The sequence below is a fragment of the Melozone crissalis genome, unplaced genomic scaffold (assembly GCF_028551555.1).
Source record: "Melozone crissalis strain CALT ecotype California unplaced genomic scaffold, PUWL_Pcris_2 ptg000016l_1, whole genome shotgun sequence".
Taxonomy (NCBI): Eukaryota; Metazoa; Chordata; class Aves; order Passeriformes; family Passerellidae; genus Melozone; species Melozone crissalis.
Genome location: NW_026535794.1, coordinates 57793358 through 57816561, shown reverse-complemented (window position 1 = coordinate 57816561; position 23204 = coordinate 57793358). Strand labels below are relative to the sequence as shown.

At 36.5% G+C, this 23204-nt stretch overlaps 1 protein-coding gene across 1 annotated transcript in view; it reads left to right on the top strand.

Moving 5' to 3' along the window:
- The window catches only part of ICE1 (interactor of little elongation complex ELL subunit 1), a 39967-nt gene that overhangs the window by 8871 nt on the left and 7892 nt on the right, over positions 1–23204 (top strand). Inside the window, exons 7-15 of the mRNA XM_054273595.1 lie at positions 1354–1391; positions 3235–3317; positions 3573–3612; positions 3701–3757; positions 5410–5499; positions 12287–12639; positions 13784–18217; positions 19977–20145; positions 22728–22888. Of these exons, the coding sequence (XP_054129570.1) occupies positions 1354–1391; positions 3235–3317; positions 3573–3612; positions 3701–3757; positions 5410–5499; positions 12287–12639; positions 13784–18217; positions 19977–20145; positions 22728–22888 (5425 nt within the window). The remainder of the gene's footprint in view (positions 1–1353; positions 1392–3234; positions 3318–3572; positions 3613–3700; positions 3758–5409; positions 5500–12286; positions 12640–13783; positions 18218–19976; positions 20146–22727; positions 22889–23204) is intronic.

Sequence of the window (23204 nt, the reverse complement as noted above, 5' to 3'; positions counted from 1 at the left end):
TATTTGTGATGTGACTAACCACATCAAGCAATGGACTGATGTTATTTCTGATCTTCCATTTGCTGTTAAGATATTTTGAAAAGCCCCTTTTGTTGAATTCTAATTCAGCTTGAATTCTAATTGAGCTTTGGCTGCATGAGTCTTCTCCCTGCAATGGTAAACAGCATCTCTGTGGTCTTCCTGTGTCGACTTATCTTGCTTCCAATGTCCATGCATTGCATATGTAGTACTTCTGTGCATTCACTTGAAGATAATCTATGGAGAAACAGAAGTTCCTTACATCCTGTTTTCTAAAGGACAGCTCCCCCCTTCCCCTGCCTCCCTATATTTTTTTCTATAAAGGTGTTTTATGAGGAATTTTGCTGAAATTCTCACCTATGGCTTGACTGTCAAAGCCATCATATAGAAAAGTAAGTATGAACCTCTTCAGGCTGAGAAGACACAGAATCCTCGGTCTATTACTTTATACTATAAATACTTTGACTACTAAACATGCAGAAGGTGGTCAATCATACCATTTATGAGTGGATTTTTGAATATATTCTGGTTAATGTCTGAAGTGGTAATTAAAGCCTGAACATCCAGAAAGGCTTAGATGGTAAGTCTCAATCTATTACACAGATTTTAATATGGGGAATAAATTAACTGTGTTCTACTTCATGAAAGTGATCAGTGATCATTGGTAGAATTGTCTACTTACCACAACAGTTTAAAAACTATTTCTGTGATATTAGAATTTAGTAGAAGAAAATAATAGAAATTTGTATTTTTCTATTTTCTATTTATTTATTTTCCAGTTCTGTGTGTTTTACATTTAAGGTAGGATTGGAAATGTTGAAGTCAAAATTGTTCAGGATGCTTCATGTTTTTTCCTTTGGTTTGATTTTAGTCTAAAGTATCTGGATGTTCTGAACAAAAAGGTTTGGGACATAAGTCATTCTGAGGGCCATTCCTGATTATATAATTGCTTAGATATTATTCATTGTAAGCAAAGCTTGATAGTTTTTAAGGAGTAAAGCTAACCTGTCTCCATTACATCTTGGAAATGCAAAAAATAGAAGCCAGTTTTCTGCGGTTGTATTTCTAATATCGGGTTGTTGCTAAAGGTATATTTAGTGGATTGACTCTCTTAAAAGCAAACTTTGCATCTGTAACAGATACAGCTGTTTGTGTGAGAATGCCAGCAACATGGCACCAATTTGATTTTTCAACTTCAAGGAGTCATTGGTCTCAGACACAAGATCCTGGGTATAGGAGGTGTTTTTTCTTTGAATGGCTAGATTTTTTTTCTGACTTTTCATGCAACATAGTTCTATTTTTAAAAATAATCTATTAATGTGTTCTATTTAACAGGAGAAAGAAACTGGAAACTAAAGTGAAAAAACTTGAAGGTAACTTTCTACATTGAGTAGGTCAACAGTACAGTAACATAATCTCTTTTTTCCTTTTCTGTCCAGAGGAATTGTGACTTTAACTTTGATGCCCAAGGAACAAGGCAGGCCAGTACTATGTTGGGTGCTTGGTCTCTGATTTATATCAGCCCTCCTGCAGAATATTTTCTGCTGAGTGTCTTCGGGACATGACTCAGATATAGTTGGAAGGGAACTTCTAGTCATGAAAACTTCAAAGGATGGAGTGTTACCAGTGTCTGTAGGCAACTTGGTTCAGTAACATGTTGGAAACTCCCATGTTTCAGTTTACACCTAATTCTACCATACAGCAGTCTTGTTCCATCTTCTTGATTGAACAATCTCATTAGCAATCTCATTCCATCTTCTTGATACCTCTTTGTACAGGAAAGCTGTTCTTGTATTCTTTCTATGATTTTTTATGTTTTCCCTTCTGGCTGGTTAAGTCTAGTTCAATTAGAGTGTTTTCATAGGGCATGTACTCCAGTGTTCTAATAATCCTGGCAGGATTGTTCATGTTTATGTTCATATTAAAGTATTTGTTCCTGATGCACGTTTTCTGACTTTTAAATGGTCTGGCACTTATATTTTAGTTGGTTAGTTAGTTTGTTTGTTTGCTTTTTTTTTACATGGAGAAAAAGCATTGGCTTCTTGGCCCTGTGTTTTTCTTGTTTGCGAGGATGGATGTATGTAAGACTTTTTGAGACTTCACTTGCTGTGTCATCAATTGGTAGGGCAGATATTTGCATTCCTGTCATGCATTTTTTAGCTGTGCTTACCATAGTTCAAAATACAGTGAACTGAGTGACATATCTTAGTGATAGAAACCCCCTGAATCTTACTGTAAAGTGCAGGTACAAGGTGTTTATTTTGATGAGAATTTTGGAGTTCCATTGCAGGACAGCCAGGCTTTTTACACACTTGCCTCCAAAATCTCAAATTCTGGCAGAACTAGAACAAAATACTGAGAAAGAGCATGTGTTAGGTCCAATTTCAGTGACTATTTTATCTGTTTTGGTTTTTTCTATGTTCATTAATTATCTCAAACATTGTATCTTTTGGCAGTATGAAATTTTGCCATTATTGTTTTTTTGTTAGCTTACCACTCAAGGTTCCTTTTTAAAACATTTTATTTTAATAGGCTCTCTTCTGATATGATCAGCAGGAAGATTCCATTTCTTTTCTTTCCTATCCATATATAAGTCATCAGGCTGAACTCTCAGGAGTTCTCTCAGCTGACTGTGTCACCTAAGAATTTTCCTAGGAACCTTGTGTTCAGTTCTCACCTACCCTGTACCCTCTATTTCCACCCATCTGCACTCTAGCCAGGTGTCTGTTAGACATTAAGAGATAAGGTCCTCTTCTCTATTAGTTTTGAGTGCTTTATGTATCTTTCTAACGCAGCTGGCTGTGGTGTTTTAATCTCTGAACCAGAGCTCTTATTTAAATAAGAGAATAAAACTGTAAAAGCCGTTTTGCAGTCAATTTTATCTCCTTTTTTCAACAATATACTTGATGTATTTTGTTCTACAGTACAATATCATTACAATATGACCCACTCTTCATTCTTGCATATAATTGAGAAAACTAATAAATGTATTGCTGTGGTTCAAAACAGTAATTATACAGTAGAAGGCAACATACTTGTATGCATGAGATATTGTCCAAATGAACCGAAATATAACTTCAGTAGATTTGTATTTCACACTATCTTTTTTTTTTCTGGTGGCTTCATTTGCAAACTAGGGAACTACTATACCAGCCCCACTTAAATTAGTGGCCTCTTTACAGTTTCTAAATTGAATTTTGGTTCTCTTTCTTGAAGAGGCTGCAACAAAGCATACGCAGGACTTCAGACAACTAAAAACTGAAAAGAAAAGGCTTGAAAAGGAGCTGAAAAAAGCACAAGTAAGGCTTTCCTTGTCTTTGTGTGAAACTCTTTTAGTATTTTTGGGGGAAATAAAGAAGCTATTAGTGTAATAGGTGCTGAAATAGTAAAATTACATTTTTGGGGGAATACTGAGTAACTAAACATTAGCAGTTCATTGTAAGAGAGAAATTTTCCAACTTCAGAAATGTTGATATAGATTTCATGCTCTTTAGGAACTGATGTTCTAAGAAATATATATGGCATAAAAATTCTGTACTTCTTCATTTTAACAGGGAAAGCTTGGTGGTGTAATTAAAGAGAAGTGCAGAAAACGTAAGTGCTTACCTTTGAATGCCTTTGAATTTGTATGTGGTGTTGTTCCATTTGAATATTTTCTTTCCACCTCTCCTCTTTTTAATAGTTAAACATGCAGAAACTCAGAGTTCAAGTGAAGATCTTGCAACGTATATAGACAAAGGTAAGACTTTTTCAAGTCCATTCTCTGTGTGGAACCAATTGTTACAAATTTATTGCAGCTCTTCTGGAGCTGCAATTTTGGAAACAGGGGATACTGCTAAAGTGCTATAAGAGCAGATGTGATTGATACAAGTAGGTTACACTGATGAAAGACCAATCTAATAGATTACTATATTCAGTTTTTCAGTAAGGAAAACTCTTGATTCATAAAAATGACTAGTCTACCCTGTGCATATGTGAAGTCAGCTGATGTGCAATTATAGAACAAAATGCAAACACTGAAAAAAATACTAACAATCCCTCTGAAGCTTCCTGAAATCATAAAGCACCAAATAGGAGAGTAATATGGTAAAATTTCTATGTGAGACTTGGAAAATCAAATGGAAATACAGGAGGTATAGTTGTATCTTATCTTATTGACATTTTTTTTTTGTTTTAGTGATCTAAAATATATACTACAAATTACCTGAATCTAACTCTAATGGAGCAAACTCCTTGAAAACTTCCTCCAAAGTACCGAGGCCAAACTTTAGGCAAATTTATTATTTGTATTTTTTGCAGTCTTTTAAAGTGCTGGTACTGCTTTTGAACTGTTTAGATATGCTGAAGGCTGTTTTGAGGCAAAAGAACTTCACTTTTCTATTTCTTGCTTTGAAAATAGGTTTGTTGCAGAAATTAAATGTTTTTGAAAAAGCCACACCTTGTCAGTTTGTGTGTGTCTTGGCACATTTTTTACTTTTGGATTGTACTGAATTGGTACCACATTTAATCCTTTGATTTTTAGTTAGTGGCAAAATAGGAAAATTAATATCTGAACATTAATTTGAGCTTCAAATAGCAGCAAGGATTTATTAATAATGAGTAAATGGTAGTGATGTTATTAGCTGTTTAGCAAAATTTGGTAGGTTTGCCTTGTATATGCTGACTGTTTTTTAATATGTCTCTTCATAAAATAATAGCAGTTTGCTATGGCCTTTGACTTACAGAATTTGCACAAAAACAGTCTCAGTTCCTGATTGTTGGATTTTTGATACTGTTGGCTTAAGTCTATAAGGTGCTTCTGTGTCTTACTGCAGTTCTGAGTTTTTCTTCCCTCTCCACTTCTCTTCTGTCTCTGGAACTAGGTTGTTTGACATCACCTAGCAGTGGTGCTGTTAGAACTGTAGACAGTCTCCTAGTGTTGTGGCCTGATAATTAGTTCAGATACATGGTGCTATTACATGATAAAACTAAGATTAATTATTATTGAGTAAGCAGAAATGTGATACACATCTTTGAAGAAGATTTTCTCCCAGGTTCATGTGACTTGATTTGTTTTACAGAGCTATTTGATTTCACTAATGCTACATTTGTATCTGTTTTACCTTTTACTTTGGGGGCTGTTATAACTTTTTGCAGTACTCCCTATGAAAAGGAAAAGGTAAAGCATTCTCCAGCTGTTCCTTTAGTCTGATATGGTGTTGTGGCCAGTACAGGATCTATTCCCTAAATGGCATCTAGCATTTCTCTTTCACTGAAGCTTGTGCCTTGTTTTAATTTTTGTAGGTATTTTGTAGGCATGTCTGTGTTCTAAGTAAAATAAACACAAATTCTTAGTTCAATTCTATCAATTTATTTAAAATAAATAGATTTTTTGTTTATTTATTTTAACAGGAAGAGCGATGTTCTTATTAGAACAACTCCGGATGTGCATTGGCAGTGCAAAAGGAGAAAGAGAGAATAAGAAAAATGATCCTGTCTTAGGTACAATGGCATGCAAAGTCTTGAAATTTTCTTCATACTCTCTCCTTTTCTGACCAAAAGACAATGTTGGTATTTTCTTTCAGCTTCTATTTGGGATAAGGAATGATTGAACAAAAGAAGACTAACTGTTACAGAGAGTAGGTTCCAGTTGGGTAGTAACTGCATAACACTCTTTTGAAAGACTTAAATACTTTCCTTGATCTTTGTCTGGTCAATTACATGTGTGATTAGAATCTGAATTATCTGAAAATAATACAAATATTAATTTGAATGGGTAAGTAAACTTGAACCATCTTCTGATAAAAAGCTGTTGTAATTTGCTGTTGCAGTCAAGAAATCAAATTCTTTTACTTTGTAAGTAATGTTTGTAAGTAGTCAAGTAAGTTTGTAAGTAGTCAAAACTCATCTCATGGTTAAAACATTATTATTATATTGTAATCAACTCTGTAGTATATAATGTGAATGATGGTGCATATGGGCTCTTGTAGTCTGAAACAAATATGTGGTAACATAGTTGAATTATAAGGTTTAAGAAGCTGTTAACTCCATTTTCTTCTTTGTAATGTGATATTTAGATAATGATAAAAAATAATCTGAGTAGTTATCCACATGCATATTCACAGCAAACTTTAACTGCCTTAACTTTACATAGCAGATATTTTCTTTCTGCACTGAAGAGTAATAGATGCCTTGAAACTGCATTAATTTCTGTGTTGCATCTCTGGAATGTTTTTATTAAGCTTTATTAGTTTTTTCAGTTTCTTTACTACTTTGATTTTTCTGTAACTAAAGGTGTAGAGATACTGCCTGGGATTGGTACCCAGCAGCATTAAGAGCTTTGAAGATAAACTTTTCAAAGACCCTGTTAAGTCTGAAAATGTGCTACTAGTGTAGATCATAGTGAATCTGCCTTCAGATGTGTTCCAGTGGAATCCACTTAAGAGGTGCCAAAATATAAGGACCAGCTCATAAACCTGTTAGTCAGCCTTACTTCCTTGAGTTTAATGCAGCAAATGCATGGCTTCAGCTCCAAAACTGAGCTGGACACTTGTGCCCTGCAATTCTGAACTTAATGTCTTGATCAAGGATCAATCAAGTGACAAGAACAAGCACAAGAAACTGAAGAGTTTAAAATATATGTGATTTTAGGGGTATCAGGTTCCAGAGTAATCCCTTTGCCATCCACCAAAAGACGAACTTTAGATTTCAGAAACTGTGTTCCATCTTTCCTATTCATATCTTCTCAAGGAGACGACAGTACTTTCATAGAAGGAAGCAGTTATCTCTAAGAGTCTCTTCTAGCCAGTCCTTCTTTCTTCCCACTTCAGTATGGAGAAAATTCTAAGCTTAGACCATGCTTTTGTTGGAATGGTTAGATTTTGTAGAAATAAGTCTTTTTTCCTGTTACTGGTTTGGTTTTTTTTCCCCTCATCAAGCCTAGAACAGCTATATCGTTATTCAGCCTCTTATGAAACTGGCCTTTACCTTGAATTCATAATAACAAAGTGCTTATGTTTATGGGTGCAGTCTTCTAGGAAAAAAAGGATCTTAATGAGTTTGCCCATATTATAATAGTTTCAACCTAGAGAGCAGATCAGCTTGATGGTAGTATCTTTTCCAGAGAATGTCAGTTCATCTGCTGCCTGGATCTAGCCTTTCAGAAGTGTACATCTTCTAACATTTCTTAGTATATTCAAATGTGCTGTACAATACCCAAAGCTTTGCATTATGGATGAGTGTCTTCTCTGTTCTGCTAAGGTTGATACTACTTTGAATGGTTTTCTTGAAGAATGTGTTCATATATGAAAGTTGGAAGACTCATGAGGCTTTCCAAATTTGCTGTTGTGAAAGCCTCATAGGATAATGGAGGTTTGCCAAACTTATTTTAAAAGCATTTGGTAGTACTGTTACAAATCTGCCAGTAATAAAGTTGACAATACATGCATCTGACCATCAGTCCAGTAACCTTGGGCCATAATCTAGGGTTAATAAGACATTGATAGTATTTTAGTCTTTGAAAAACTTTATCTCATATAGTTGGGACATAAAATCACCTACATTGTGAATAAACATTTAATGAAGCATTTGAAGAATCTTGCAGCTGGGTGCTGAATATTTTGGTAAGTTGGGTTCTCTAACATGCTCTGTTCATCTGCAATGGTGAGATGAACTGAAGAAAAGTAAAGACCCTGTCTGGGAGGAGTCAAGCTTCTTCAAGAGGTATTCTGTAACTGGGTTCTGAGCTAAAGTTGGCTTACTATGGAGCTATACCCATTTTATCTGCTCATCTTTTTGTTTGGGGATACAGGATAGGGCAGAAACTGCATGTAGATCGTAAATGCAGAGATGGAAAGGAGTGCACTTGAGTTGTCTGCTTTAATATCAGATTTACTGTCTCAGAAAACAGAATATTGCCTGTAGCTTCAAAGAATATTTAGTGTATGAAGCATCCTGAAATTCACATAATTGGATACAGGTTGAAAAATTCTGCCTCATTGTCAGGGCATTAAAAATTTGAGTGGAGGAATTTTTTTCTCAGAGAAACACCGCTGTTCTTGAGAAGTGTGCAGTTTCTTCTGCCAGGCATCTGCAATCACTCTGCTGATGAGGTTTTGCTGTAAATCAGATGAGATTCTTTGGCCAGATTATTTATTTTTATAAAATACCACATCTTAATCTGGTCCTTCTTGAGACGAAAAAACCACAAGACTCGTTTCAAAAAGTTGCTTTGTTGCTTGGAGTGAGGAGAGGACAACTTGCAACAGTGAATTGCCTTGCAATGTACCCAATCAAGACTAAAGTTTTGAGTTGTAAAATATAGTTTGTTTAGTACCAAGGCAATCAATTTTAGCATTGGATCACTTATTTAATCTCTGCTTCTTTCTCCACTTTGCATGAAGAAGATATTTCAAGTAGTACGTGATAGCTTTTGATGGTATTTTCAAATCAGAATAATCTTAATCTCTCAGAAGTGAGAGAAGGCAGCAGTGTAAGGGTTCAAAGCTACATGAACTAGATTCCAGGTTATAGATTTCAGAAGAAAACTTTATCATTTCATTGAGTCACCTAATGAACAGAAGTGCGATTCCCTGGATAGAGTAAAATTTGTCTTTGAAGTATGATCTTTGCAAGGATCCTTCCAATGAGATGGGCTCGGTATTCATAAGGCTTTTGCTGGACCTGAGGTTCAGACCAAGGTGCCAGAGTTGACACTTCAAATGAAGAAAGTTACATATGTTGAATCTTTAAAAATTGCTATGGCAACTCTTCCTATGGTTAAATGGGTAACTGTAAGAAAGGTATCTCATTGCCAAAGAAATGCAGTTATTAGTGACTGGGTTGGAAAGGGATGAGTAGAGAAGTTTGGAGAATTTCTTAGTTATTCAGAAATTATGTCTTCGATCCATTGTTCAGGGGAAATATTTAAATGAATTATACGTATCAATATTCTTGGACTTGATGTAGGTGCATGACTGATTTTGAGAGTATAGATAGGATGTAAAGTTCCTAATAAGTCAGTACTATGGTCTAGTTCACTGTGAAAAGTAAACTTCCTAATTTTCTAAATGGAGTCCTTATAGGGGCAGAATCTTTAACTGTGTTGCTGCCTGCTTCAGTGCAGGGTAAATTCTGAGCTTTGAAATGGTTGGCACAAAAAGACATGAAAAAAATGTAAGAGACAACCAACTTCTGAATTTTCCTTATTTTCTTTGTTTCTATTTGTCAAAGAGCTCCTTTTGCCTTGGATTGGAACTCAAATTGTAAAATGAATGTAGGTTTGTCCTGAGAAAATTTAGAACATCCTAGAAGCTCTATGTGACTGTGGCTTGTAAATGGCTTTATAAAACAATGGATTGTTGTAATACTTATAAAATGTAAAGGGAATGGCAGAGCTTTCTTATCTTCGGTGAAAATGATGTGCTAGGGCCCTTCAGGTTGATCGGTTTCTCCCTCCTCCTGGTGTCCAGTGCAGTAGTTGAGATTTTTTCATGGACTTGATGCATGAAGTGACTTGAGATAGATCTTTGAAATAGGGTTATTGATCAGTTTTTCTGATTAACTCCTTTAGTGGTGCTGACGTATCAGAATGTGCTTAAAAGTTTTTGATCGCTGAGGAGGCTATTTTGACCTATCAAGTTAAATTAATGTTTTTAAATATAATACTACCATTGATGTTGCTTTAGGAATGAATATCTGTGCAAGTTCTAGTAGTGGATTAACACAGATAGCAGTAATGAAGCACATGATTTTTTTTTCCCCCAACAGAATGCAAGTTGTGCCAGTTAAATTAGTACATCCTATACTCAAAACCATTTTGTGCACGTGCTGTTATTTCTACTGTGGAATGGTGTTGTGACTTGCCTTTGATGCAGGGCAATCAGATTTGTTGCTAAAGGATCCCTTGGGGTGGATTAAAGTAGAAAACCAGTAAATAATTGGTATAACAACAAATTTTTTAGAACTGCTTTGAAACTGTACATGGAAAACACTGTAAAGTGGGTTGGAAAGGAGTATATAGCTATTCTGAAGTGTGTGATCACCCTAAAGAGGAAAACTAGAAAAAAAAGATAGAGGAGAAAAGACAAAGATAACCACCACCTGTGGCTCCAATGATGTGTGGGTGATTGTGGTCTGTGATTGTGATACACAGTAGGAGTCCGTCAGAGGTGGAGACCTGCATAAGCATCAAAATTTGGGGTTTTTATAACCCTCATTTTTCCAGTAAACACCCCAGTACCTCCTCCAGGAGGAGTTCCAGACATGTACAATCTTCTTTCTCGAAGATCATGGAAGTCCGGCAGTGTCAAGCTGTCTGGTCCCAGTGTTTGTCTCTGCCCAGACACACGTAGGATGGCTCTGGGACAGCCCGCACTTCAAAGGATAAGTCTGGACTCTTCAGATTTTCAGTCTTCAGATTGTTTATTATTTCTTATCTAGAGAATTTTCTTTCTGCCCGACAGAGGTCTGACCAGCAAGGCAGCCAAGGGCACTCGGACCTCCCACTGGGCAGTCATCTCTTTTTATACTAAAAACTACATACATCATATTTACCTTTATTTCCCAATACTTTTCACCCATATTAACAAGTGCACCTGCACCATTGACCAATCCCAAAGTGCCAACATTACCACAGAAAATGGATGACAAGAAGAAGAAAGAAGGACAAGACACACCCTGCTCCCTCCATCTTGTCTCCATAACCCCCCTGTACCAAAACCCTAACATCTATCTTTCATTCTGTAAACACATCATTCTTACACCATTCATTCCCAAATGACTCTCATGTCCTCAAACAGGTGGCACATCCCTCGAAGGGTCAAAGTCAAGCCACCAGGTACTTTTGGCAACATTCTAGGATCTCCGAGCCTCCCCAAGGGTTCTCTTGGTAACTCTGGACATCCGGAGTGATGTGCTGAGTTCCCACATCAAGCAGGGGTGTGAGAGTGTGTGTTCAGGGGCTGGACAAAGTTTCTAAACAAAGATTCTGAGTAAACTTTCAGAGTTTTGCAGCTTATGGTACACGAAACTGTCATAAAAAACCCCTCACCCTGCCTGTGCAGGTAAATTGTTTGACAGCAGTTTCTCTTAAATCTAAACTAGCTTTTCTAAGGAAAAATTTAGTCACAAAATTCAGGTGGTTCACTGCAGATGGTGTACTCATATGTATGCAGAATAGGCTTGATCTCTTGCTTTAATACTGCTGATTTGGTGTCTAGTAGTGTTTTTGAATACTATAAACAAGATCACACATACAATGTCATATAAGAATTGCAAATACTACAGAGTAGATTTTACCTCCATATGATACACTGGGGTTTGGGAATTGTTGATTTCTACTGTCTTGTTGGAGGTAAAATTTTCATTTTCTAAAATCATAGAATTTAAATTTCAGGAAACTGGGCTATCTTTTCCCTTTTGGAAGTATTTAGCATAATTATAATAAATTTAAATTATTTGTCTTTAGACTTTCCTGGATGAATATGTTTTGTCTGCATAATAAATGAGTTACTGTGTAATAGTAAAAACTGTGATTTGAAAAGTAACAAAAGTATTGCAAAGAATCACACAGAGTATTTGGACATGCTTTCTTCTTGTTAGAATAAATGTAAAACTGTATAGTTGACATCTTTAAAGCGTTCTCAACTGCTCTGTATCTTAGTTGTTCCAACAACTTTGTGCATAGGATATGTTGTGGTGCTTTTTTTTTAATTAGGGCTTCAGAACTGACTAAATTATACCATTAAAGCAAAATCTTGTGTGATTAGACTCAATATTTAAATTTAAAGAACAAACAATTCAAAAGCATATGCATATTAAATCATAAACTAGAAATGTAGCTAAGAGCTTCCTTGTTGTATTTATGGCAGGGTATAATTGTAACTTGCTTGGAAGCACAGCTGCTGGCTCAAACGTGCAGGTTGCTTTAAGCTGAGAATTACAGCCTGGGTGGGGAATGTCTGTGCACGGTTGTTCTGCTTTTTATGACTGTGAGTTACTGGGCAAAGACTGAGATAAAACATATGGACCTTCAATCCTACCAAGAAGGACCCTTCCTGATGAGACAAATTGGGAATGTTTTAATGATCCAAGTCAGGCAGTTTGGGGAAAAGCTCTTTGCACATGCTGTTTTCATTAAAAAATAGGGAAAGCATTTCTGAAAGTGACTAAGATCTTCTACAGAAACGTCACTTGAAAATATGGTATTACATTTTTATTACTAATGTATTTTATCTCTGTAAACAAAAATGGGAGGGCAAAAATTCTTAATGATATTTTTCTGTCTTAGACACCATACAAATCCACCAAAAGATCAGGAAGAGTGATGGCAAAACACTACCTTGGTGTTCTTCAGGGGAAAGTGCTGTAAAGCAAAATTCTGGAACAGCGATGGTAATTCAAACAAGTACTGAGCCTTTTGGAGATGATTGTGCTGTGAACAGGACTACTGAAGAACAACTTCACAGTAGTAAGGATAAAAATGTAGATGTGATAATACAGACAGGCAGGGAGCACAGCGCTTCAGGCTTCTCCAGTCAGGAGTGGAGAGACCCAGGTGGAAATGTGATGGATATATTGAATTGGGCCAGACCTCTTCCTGCTCTACTTTCTCCGATACAGCTTTCACCACTGACTACCCAGGTGAGTTTCAGGATGCATCTGACTTGGCACTTAACTTGGTCTTAAAATTGCTAAAGGTACTAAAGAAGTAATGATTTTTTTTTTTTTTTGTATATCAGTGTTACTTACTCATGCACTGAAAAGGTCTCTGTGTGCTTAGATCTATATGGATACTTCTTTAACCTTGTAGCATACTGCCTGTGGAAGGGAGCAAAAACCTAATGTTCAGAAGTGTATGTGTTATGATTGAAACCCAGTCAGAAATGAAGTGCCACGCAACTGCTTCTGACTTCTCCACCAGCAGGATGCTGGGGAGAATCGGAAGAGTAAAAGCGAGGAAACGTGTGGGTTGAGATAAAGACAGTTTAATAGGAAAAGCTGCGCATGCAAGCAAAGCAGAACAAGGAATTCATTCACTCTTTCACATGAGCAGGCAGGTCAACAGAGCTCCATCATGCATAGTGGTGACTTGGGAAGATAAATATCATCAGACCAAATGTCCACCCTTCCTTCTTTCCCTCTCTTTATATGCTCAGCATGATGGCATAATGGGATGGGATGTCTCTTTGGTCTGTTGGGGTCAGCTGTCCAAACTGTGTCTCCTCCCAACTTCCTGTGCATCCCCCTAGTGCTCTCACCAGTGTGGCAGTAGGAGAAGCAGAAAAGCCCTTGATGCTGTGCAAGCACCACTCAACAATAATGAAAACATTTCTATGTTATTAACACCATTTTCAGCACAAATCCAAAACATACCCCCCTTTCTGTGAAGAAAACTAACTATCCTAGCCAAAACCAATATACAGTCACCTATGTCTCAATTGCTGTCATAATTTCCCAGTGGTGCAGACCTTAAGTCCCAATTTGTGTTCAATGTAAGCTTGGCTTTCATAGCAAAATTCCAGAGCTTGAAAGTTAGATCCTGCTCAAATGCTCATTTCTGGTAATTTTAGAATGCAAGTAGGTAGATAAAGAAGTCTCCTATTTTTGCAGAGGTACTTTCATTCAGTATGAGGAGCAATGGTGGAGAGAGTTGTAATTTTGTTGACCAGCCTTAATCTCTCAACACCATTGCATGTCAGGGCATTAAGTGTACTTGTTTAAAAAAGTAGGTCCTAAAACTGATTCTAGGGTTCAGATTATTAACTTTGCTTTTTTTTGGTTGAAGGATATGTTCTTGGGAGAAGACACAGGTTCCAGTGATGAAGAAGATGATTGCAGTACTTTTGCACTGGAGGATATTTTACAAGAAGACCAAGTTCAGCCTCTGAGTTGTAATGTAATCAGCCCTGGTGATGAGTTTAACAGACAGTGCAAATCATGTGAGCATGGTTTTGATGCAGAAATCTCACTTAATCTGAGTTGGAATGAAAAGAATATTCATATGAGTCCTAAGACGTCAAGGAAGGAAAGAGATGCTGAAAGAGAGCAAGTTGAAGGTGCTACTCTAACGACAAGCATGATAACTAACAAAAATTGTTTGGAGGAGAATTCTGGGGATGTGGAAACTGAGAACAGAAAACTAACTGGAGCAACAGCACACAAATCGGAAGACATGGAAGAACGGAAAGGAGATGGTGAGGACATGAACAGTGAAGAGGGAGATTCTTCAGCAGATTTTATGTTTCAAAGTTTCAAGTCTCAGAAACAGGTAGAAAAATGTAGTGTGGTAGAGCAAACAGAGGAGAATGTAACCTTAATTAGAGCTGTTGATAATGAGGGTACACATGAAAAATGTGATGAATTAGTGAATGTAGAGAGAAATAAATTAGTAGCACAGAGAGAAGCTTCCAGGGAAGCATCTGTTCTGCAGAGTGTTTCTCATTTCCTATCTAAGCAATGCATTGTGCTTCAAAGAGAAGATGCTGAGGAAAAATCTGATGAGTTGATAGAAAATAAATCAAAAAATGTAGTCAAATTAACTAATAGAACTGGAGCTGTTGAGATCTCTGCACACTCTCAGTGCTCTGAAATAAAATATGACAGTGAAGAGATTCTGGAGAAACAACATATGCACACAAAAGACAAAGTGAACAGAGAATGTGAACCAGAGACTGTTAAAGTCTCTAGGCATTATTTACCTGTATCTGCTACTGAAGGAATCAGAATTTTGTCAGTCTTTCCAAATGATGAACTCCTCAAAACCGAAGACATAAATATAACCAGAGCTCCAGCTCCTGAACTACCTATGAAATTTCACAGAGGAAGTGTTCTAGAAATAGCTGAATTGTCAGAGCTACTCCATAGTGCAGAAAATGTAAAACTAGTAGATATAAAGGAGGTGGTAGGTTTACAAAGCAAACCACATCACGAGGAAGATGGTGGTAATTTATCTCAAAGGAAGTCAAACTTAGAAAATGTACTTTCACTATCAAAGACAGCATGCATTATTGGTGCAGAAAGCAGTGTAGCTAAGTGTGAATCTTCTGCGTTCGATTTTACAGAAGTGAAAGGTGAAATAAAACAATCTGAAAACTTATGTAAGACATTAGAATGTGGGCAGTCCAAATCTCAAAACTTTAGACTGTTTGAATCTCTAGAGACTGAAGTCAGAGTTAATCCAGAAGATTGTGGAGGGGAAATCAGTGAGTTGTTAGCAAGAGGGGATACAATTGAATCTGTCTTAATAGAAAGTAATCCTATTTCTGAGGAACAGTGTGCAAAACCTCTGACTCAGCTCTTGATAACTGAAAATTTTAAATGTGATGAAATAGAAGGGAAATTAAATAAACAAAGCAAGGAATTGGTGACTGAGACTTGCTTCAGTTCACTGAAGCAGGAAAAGAATGTTGTGAAGAAAAATGATATTTCAGAGATCATTTGCCATCCTACTTCAGAAATGGAATATAGAAGTGGCTTGGCTTTTTCTACTCAAAAGGACTTGGAGAAATGCTGTATAAATAATGAAGAAACCAATTCTCCTATGCAAGTGGGAATTGGCTTGGAATCCACAAGATCTCCTGATCTAAATTTCAGTCTTCAGAAAGTTGTTGGTTTCCTTGAAACTAACGTAGCAGGAAAGGCTGCTTTTTCCTGTACTTGGGAAAACAAGGGACATACAAATTCCATTATGAGTAGTACATTTAACTGTTCTTCAGATAATTTAGAAGAGGATGCTGAGATTCTGTCTACTGAACAAGTCAACATGGGCAAAGAACCAGGTTGCCCTGAGAGAGAATATGTACACAAAAATGAAGAGAAAACTTCAGATAAGGAGCAGCCAGTAGATAAAGAATCTCAAGCATCTGTTAAATCACAGATCATATATGCAAACCCTTATAAGAATGCTTTTCTCGGAAAGTTTGATTGTCAAGAATCAGGATGCAGGACTTCTACATGGAAGGTTAGAACAGGTCCTTCTAGAACTTACTCACTAACAGGTGGGAGAGAAAGTAAAGAACTGAACAGTTTTGTGGGTTCTGGGAAAAATGCCATAGTAAATTGTAAAAGTGATTTTGATATGCCAGAGCAGAGCAATGACTCTGAAGAAAAGGACTGTTCTATACAAAAAGTGAAATATGTGAAGTGTTCTGAATGCGTTCCAATGTTTAGAAACAAACTGAGAGCTTCCAGCAGAATTGCATTGGGTGCTCTGGAAACTGGTGCAATTGTTGATGCTGATTACCAAGTGTGTGAGCTTCATTCAATGATGCACCCAGGAAGTACTTTCCCAGTTAGTCACCTAAAAGCAGACACTGTCGTGGGTATGAATACACACTGTGAACCAAACAACTCTGGAGATACTGCAAATGAGTGGTCAAGTGTGACTGGGGAGAGTTATCCTGAAGACTCAGCCTCTTGGAAAACAGAATGTATATTACTAACCTCTGAAAATACTGAGAGTGCTAATGAACTCATGGAGTCTAACATAGCTGGATGCATCAGTCACAATGAGGAAAGTCTATTAAAATCTGGAACATCAGAAGAAAGCCCCGTGACGCCAAATGCTTCAAAAAATAGGTTACCACTATGCAAGATGTTAAGCAGATTCTCAGAAAATTGCAGGCTGACTGTAAAAACCAGTAAATTAAATGCAAGAATGTTAGCACTTGGCAATTTCTTAGAAGAAAATGATTTTGCTAAACTTCAGTCAAATGGGAAACAAGGTTTATCACACAGTGTTGATATGGGGGTCTCAGTGTTTGAAGAATATAATTATAATAATCAAACTGCTTGCAATACAGGAGAAAGCAGCACTGATGTTACCATAGATAGTGGTACAAAAAAAATTTTACTCAATTATCTTCCAAATCCAACCCTCTCTGATGTAAGGTGCAGTTGTCAAACAGTTGGTCAGCTTTCTGAACCACAAAAGACAGTATTTGAGAAGTTACATATGGTGGAATCAGAGTCTTGTGCTCTCAAGAAGAGCAATAAGTGGAAGTGTAAAGAGCAAGAACTATCTGAAATCTTGACTGTTTCTACCAAAACAACTGCCCAAGTAATGCATACCAAGCTATCAAAGAAATTGGTTCAAGGTAAAAGAAAAACAAAGACTCTTAAAGTTACTCAGCCAGTTCTTGGAAATGCTAATACTTCTGTGGCAAAAAAATTCTCATCTGAGATGATAAATAAAATCAGGGAAGAGATAGGTCCTCCTCTCCCACCCTTGCTACTGCCTCTGATCGCTACTCCTCCAAAAATTGCCTGTACTGTGTCCCCGGTAATGTCTTCTACAGGTCAATTCTCTCTGCTTTCCCCTCTTGATGACCTGATGTCCCCACTATGCAGAACTCCTGTTCTTCCTCTCATGTCCCCATTAACAGATACTCCAGCAGTAAAATCTGCTATTTTATTTTCTCCTCCCTCGCCCTCAGAAATGGCAGTAGGTAGAAGGATTCGCTCCTCACCTTTGAAATTTTGTACTTCCATTCCAAAGCATGCACTTCTTGTTCCAGGAAGATTTCCTCTCTTTGCAGCAGTTAGTGCTGGTCCAGGTGCCCCTCAGGAGAACTCTGTGAAAATATTGGACACTATGTATCCAGAGCTTTCTGCAAGGGCAAGGACACTAAACATTCTGAAAGGCAATATTCAGCTTAACCGATGTACTTTTTCAGACAGCCAAAGTTTGCCAGGACCTGCGTCTCAAGTAGGTGGATTCAAAGCATTTGCATCTACATCAACTGCTTTTGTTAAAGCTGGGAGCAATTTGAAATCTGATAGTGGCAAAGACGAAGACAAAGATGTGCAAAATCAGCAATTCTTTTCAAATAATCTTGGAAAAAGGACACTACTGCAGGTATCTATGCCAAGAAGTGCCAAAAGACTGAGACTGGAGAGTGAACCGCCAAGGATGGAGCCCAGTGATGTTATTGCTGTCAGAAATACTAAAAAAACCATCTCTGAAATGCAGGAGGCTTTCCATGGTATAACCTATGAAATCAGTGATTCATCACAGTGTTCCAATTTAGAAGAATCACTACCAGTAAAGAAGGATTCTGACTGCCAGAAAGTTTCTTTGGCATTAAAGAAAGTTGCTGAATCCTGTTTTGACTTGTTACCAGTTATCAAAGGTCATGTGTATGTTGGTAATATCTCAAAGATTCCAGTAATGAGAGATGAAGAGAGAGAAGTTGTCTATGAATTTGGTATAAAAAACAAGGTAAGTAGCATAATTTTAAATTTTGTTGTTTAATAATCACTTCTGTGCAGATGGAAAGAGTCTAAGTTTGTAGTATTTGAATTCTCAATTGTTGTGGCAATGTCCTGTGCCAAAGTGTAGTCTTGAAAGGTTATTAGAAACCTAAATTTTTATAACATAAGAAAATACAGAACTGCACAAGAAATTACTTTTCAGTGGTGTCCAAGATGCAAAACTGCAGTTATAAATACATATGCTTTTCTGATGTATGCATAAACCACTTTATCTTTGCAGCATTTTTTGAAGTGGACAGTATTAAGAGTTGTAGGAGTTTCTCCAAAATTACTCTATTTTTTTTTTTAATTCAAAAAAATAAACTTTAATGTATATACTGGTATATAATTTAGTTCTATGTTTACCTTTACTATTCTACATCAGGTTATCAAATTTAATTTTATTGGAAAATTCTTCCCTTATTTTGTTTCTCAGAACTTCCTTAGCATCAGTGCTGAAAAATTTTGCTTCAGTTGCCGTCTTTCTCATAGATAATTTGTAGTTTACAGCAGAGCAATTCACCAACTAGTACATGACAGCATTTTGTCCTGTTACAGTCCTGGTACATAATTAAGTTCTCCTCAGAAGTTGCTACCAAGATCTCAGGCCTCTTTGTTAGGAGTTGTCAAGTCTGTTAACTTCATAGAAGCAAGGCTTGTAGCTTTAGGCTTTCAGGTCCAATCAGTAGCAAGACAGAGTACATACTCCTAGTAGAGAGACATGCACACAGTACACACGTACTCTTATTCCCTTGTCTGGTTAGTCAGGTTGAAATCCTGGTAGAGGAAAATACATTCATATATATACAGATAATATGGATTCCCCCAGCAGCTAACATTAGGCACTCAGTATATTCAGTAGGTGACTGATATTCTTCTCACTTCTCATGCACTGACAAACTTAGAGACACGGAAGTATATACATATTCCTCCAGCAGCTGGTCTGGACTTGTGTCTGGGCCTCAGACTTGTGGTCTTTCAGGTGGCTGGCTTAGATCTTCTGGTTCCTCCCAAAGTTAACACTCGGAATCCCTGTTGTTCACAGATGCCCAGTCTGAACTGTGTGCTCTCCAGCACCTGGCTCCTAAACCTCTCATTCCACTCCCCACTTTGAGGTCTTCCTCTAAGCATCCCATAATAAGTCATGCACACTCTGCACAAACCCAATGTTCTTTTTCCAGCATCTCATATTAAGTTCTATGTTACTATAGGCAGCAACATCTCCTCCCCATCTCCTGAAGTGTGTATAGTGGTCTGGAGAAGGACTGCTCTTAGCTTACCTAGTAACGTCACACCTGAACAGTGGGCTGTTTGTCCTTCTGTGGCATCTTTGGAAGTAGCTAAGTCAGGGTGCTTACCTTTGCTCTGATTAGGTTATTTGGGTTACTCTACCTGTCATTATTCCTCTCCTCGTCCTTCTACTTGTCATTATTCTCCTTGTTCTTTGAGGAAGATTGTTGTTAGTCACATAACCAAACAAATTATATTAAAACAGTAGTAGCCCTGTTCTTCATTTGTTTATCGCATACTTATTCTGGGAAGTTGCCTGCTCCTCCCTCTTTTTTTCTTTCATTGGTTGCCTCTGATTTACTTTCCTGCATTTTATATATATGCAAACAGTATTTTTGCAAATAAGATAATAGTTCTTTTTACTTGTTATACGACTACAATGTTGTCAAGTATTCTTCAGTATGTACCAGTATAACAATATATTTTGTGTCTTAAAGCATTTAGCAGAGTCCTTGCTGCGTGTTATTCTCAATAAGCTGAAGGCTCAGAAGAATGCCCCAAATTATAATTTCAGTCAGGCTTTGTGTCGACTCTATGCAGGAATTTGTCGACAGTTGGGAGATTTGGAAAGAGCCCGCCTTTTCTGCTATAGTCTACTTAAAGAAGGTATAGTGTGGTTTAGTGGCCTTATATTGTAAATGTGCTGTGTGTCTTTGCTGCAGTGTGTCAGAATTATTATGTTTGTAAAAACAAAACAGAAATCCTGTTCAAGGGTTGTTTTCCTCTTCAAGGCTTGTTTTCCAGAATTTTTTTCTGAAACGCAGAAATATAGACTGTTCTAGAAGAAATTCTCCTTCTCATAGTTCCACCATGTCTGTACTGTAGTTTTATGGTGACCTGGGCTCTTAGTAGTCTACTTATTTTTCCAAGGAAATATTTAATTTAGGACACTTTGTGCTTTCACTTCCCCACCATCTCCAAAATGATAATGTGATTTCTCTGAATTTCGTCCTTTTAGCCTATTAGTATTTTCTTATTTTAATTGAGTAGGTATTGATTCATAAAGTAAGTGTGATTTAAAACCAGGTATTTAACACAGTGTGAGGAGCTGGACAATACCTTGATCAAAACCAGGATATTTTTATTATATGTCCTCCTTAAAATATTTTTAGTTTCTGTTGTCCAAATTCTTGCTTTGTTGAGAAGTTTTTTCAGTTTTCGTTCCCTTCCTTTACTCCCCTGCCTTTTGGTCACAGGAACAAAGTTAACACATATGTACTATTGCAAAGTTAAGAATCTTAGTTTTGGAAGATTAAAACTCACTGAGTTTGAAAATAGTATACTGGTATCTGTGTTTAACATTAAAATAAAATTCAAGAGCACTGACAAGCAGAGTGCTAAAGCTTGAGATTGTTTCAATTACTTGCTATGTTTCATATAACATTCCTGTCTTTTTTTTTTTTTGTTTTAATCTTAAAAAGGTTTGTGATTTCATTTTGTTCTTAATTCCCATTTTTTGAGGGGGTGTAATATTTTTCTTTGAGTTCTTTTTCAAATTCCTGGTTTCCCCTCTGTTTTTCTATCCTTCAGTCTGTTATAATTCTACTTTTACTTCTTTTATGTTAATAGTTTTAATACTGCACCATGTTAGAAACTATTACTTGTCAGATATATCTGCATCTAAAATAATAATTAAGCTTTTTGTTTTGCAGTATCTGACTGTGTTTTCTTTTTGTGGACTCTTGCAAATATTAAATATTTCCCCTTTTTTCCTTTCTTTTTCCTTTCTAAGATCCAAACTTTAATAGCTTAATGCAGGCTTTTATTGGATGATTTTATCTTCTATACATTGAATTGCATAAGTTTCTATTGTCATTGTTCTGTGGTTTTATGCCTTAAGTGACTGTAAATAAAATGTAACCTTTCTGGTTAATTTTCCTTTCACCTCTCCTCTGTTCCCTCCCTTTTTTCTTTTTTTAATTTTTTTTTATTCTCCTTGAACTCTTTACTCATCATTGAGTGAATTTTATAAGTGTTTCAAATTCCTGGGCAGGCAATTCTAGTTGCCAGTAATTCTAGTTCACCAGCTGTCCTGATAGAAAAAACTGAATTCTTCACATAATGAGCAGCTTCAGAGTAGAAGTTCCATCCAAAACACCTCATTGAAGTGTATATCCTTTATGTTCATTAAAGCTTCTTAATTTGATATATTTTGATATGTTTTCTAGTACTTAAGATCTTTCAAAAAATGTAGATGTTATGCTGAAGTGGAAAGTGAATTCAGCTTGTTTTTTGTATAGTGTTTCAGGCATATGCATTCCAGTATAGCATTTCATGCATGGAAGTAGTATCTGCTTTTTTACTTATTCCAATGTATTTGTTATTGCTTACAATCTACACATTCGTGTTTTATCTTAGTATTTTGCCTTGGAGCTCTTAGCTTTGGTATTCAGAAGGGTCTTTTGGCTTCCTGTTGATGGTCTGGAACTGTCCTGTCAACTGATAGTTGTCTGATACTTGCTCTGAATTACTTTATTGAATGAGGATTCTTCAATTATATGGAGTAGCACAAATTTTTACATCTATGGAAGTATAAATAGTAGCATGCAACATTCATATATGCTCACATACAACTTGCATAATATGCAATTTCTCTGACAAAGTCTGGGAAAACTGCTGAGGAATATCAGATTTGAATTATGTGAAAGTTCTTTGCAAGCTTTATATATATATATATCCATATATATAATTACATATAATTTCACAGGTGTATGGGTGCAAGGTATTAGCAAGCATTGTAGATTTTTTTTTTTTTTTGACTAATTCTAGTTTGGCCCAGTGATCAGAGTGCTTATTTGTGACGGGAATGTATTAGGTAGGTTGTTGGAGTTCATCTTCCAGTCTAATTGAATCCTAAAAGAATCCAATTTCAATGCTCTAAGACCACTCTCCTTAGTGAAGTAAGAAAGATGAAGGGAGAGGGAGTGAAATTACAATGGGGGAGGTGGCTTAAGGTTTGTTGGGGTTCTGCTGGTGTTTCTTGTTTGGTCTTTTTATTGGATCTTTTCTTCTTATTTAGTCTCAGGACTGAGATGTGCCAGTATTCCTTAGGCTTCAGTTCTGATGTGACTTCTGTGCCTTTTTTCCTAGTTACCTTGCTGAATGTACTAGCTTTTAATGCCGGAATATATTCATTTTTGTGTTTTAAAATGTTAAAAATTTACTAAATTATTTCTTTTTTTCCTTAGACTATCCAGACTCAGAAAAATTGATTTTATTTATCACAAATGTATGGTCTGACATATTTGTCTTCCAAGGTGCAATTAACAAAGCTATGCAATTAGTTGTAAGGAAGAGTGCAAGCAATGAGATGCTGGCCTGTTTAAGTGCTTATCTCAAATGGGAACAGGTAATGTCTGATTTCATTGTCAATATTAGCTTTAGTCTGCATTGGTCACTTTGCTGGCTGAATCAAATCAAGCAACTTTCTTTTCTAATGAAGAGTGTGAACATTTCAGGCATTTTTCCCCTAGTTGTCTAGACCCTACTAGAACACTAGAATACAATACTTTATTGTACTTGTTTTCCCATCTATGGAACATTAAAAGTAAAGGTTGTTTTTAAACGTTTAACTAGAGCATTGTGTGACTAGGGAATTCTTTGCATCTTTGGAACTGTTCTTTGAGATATTTCTTTCTTTTGCTTTATATTGTTGCTTTTTAAAA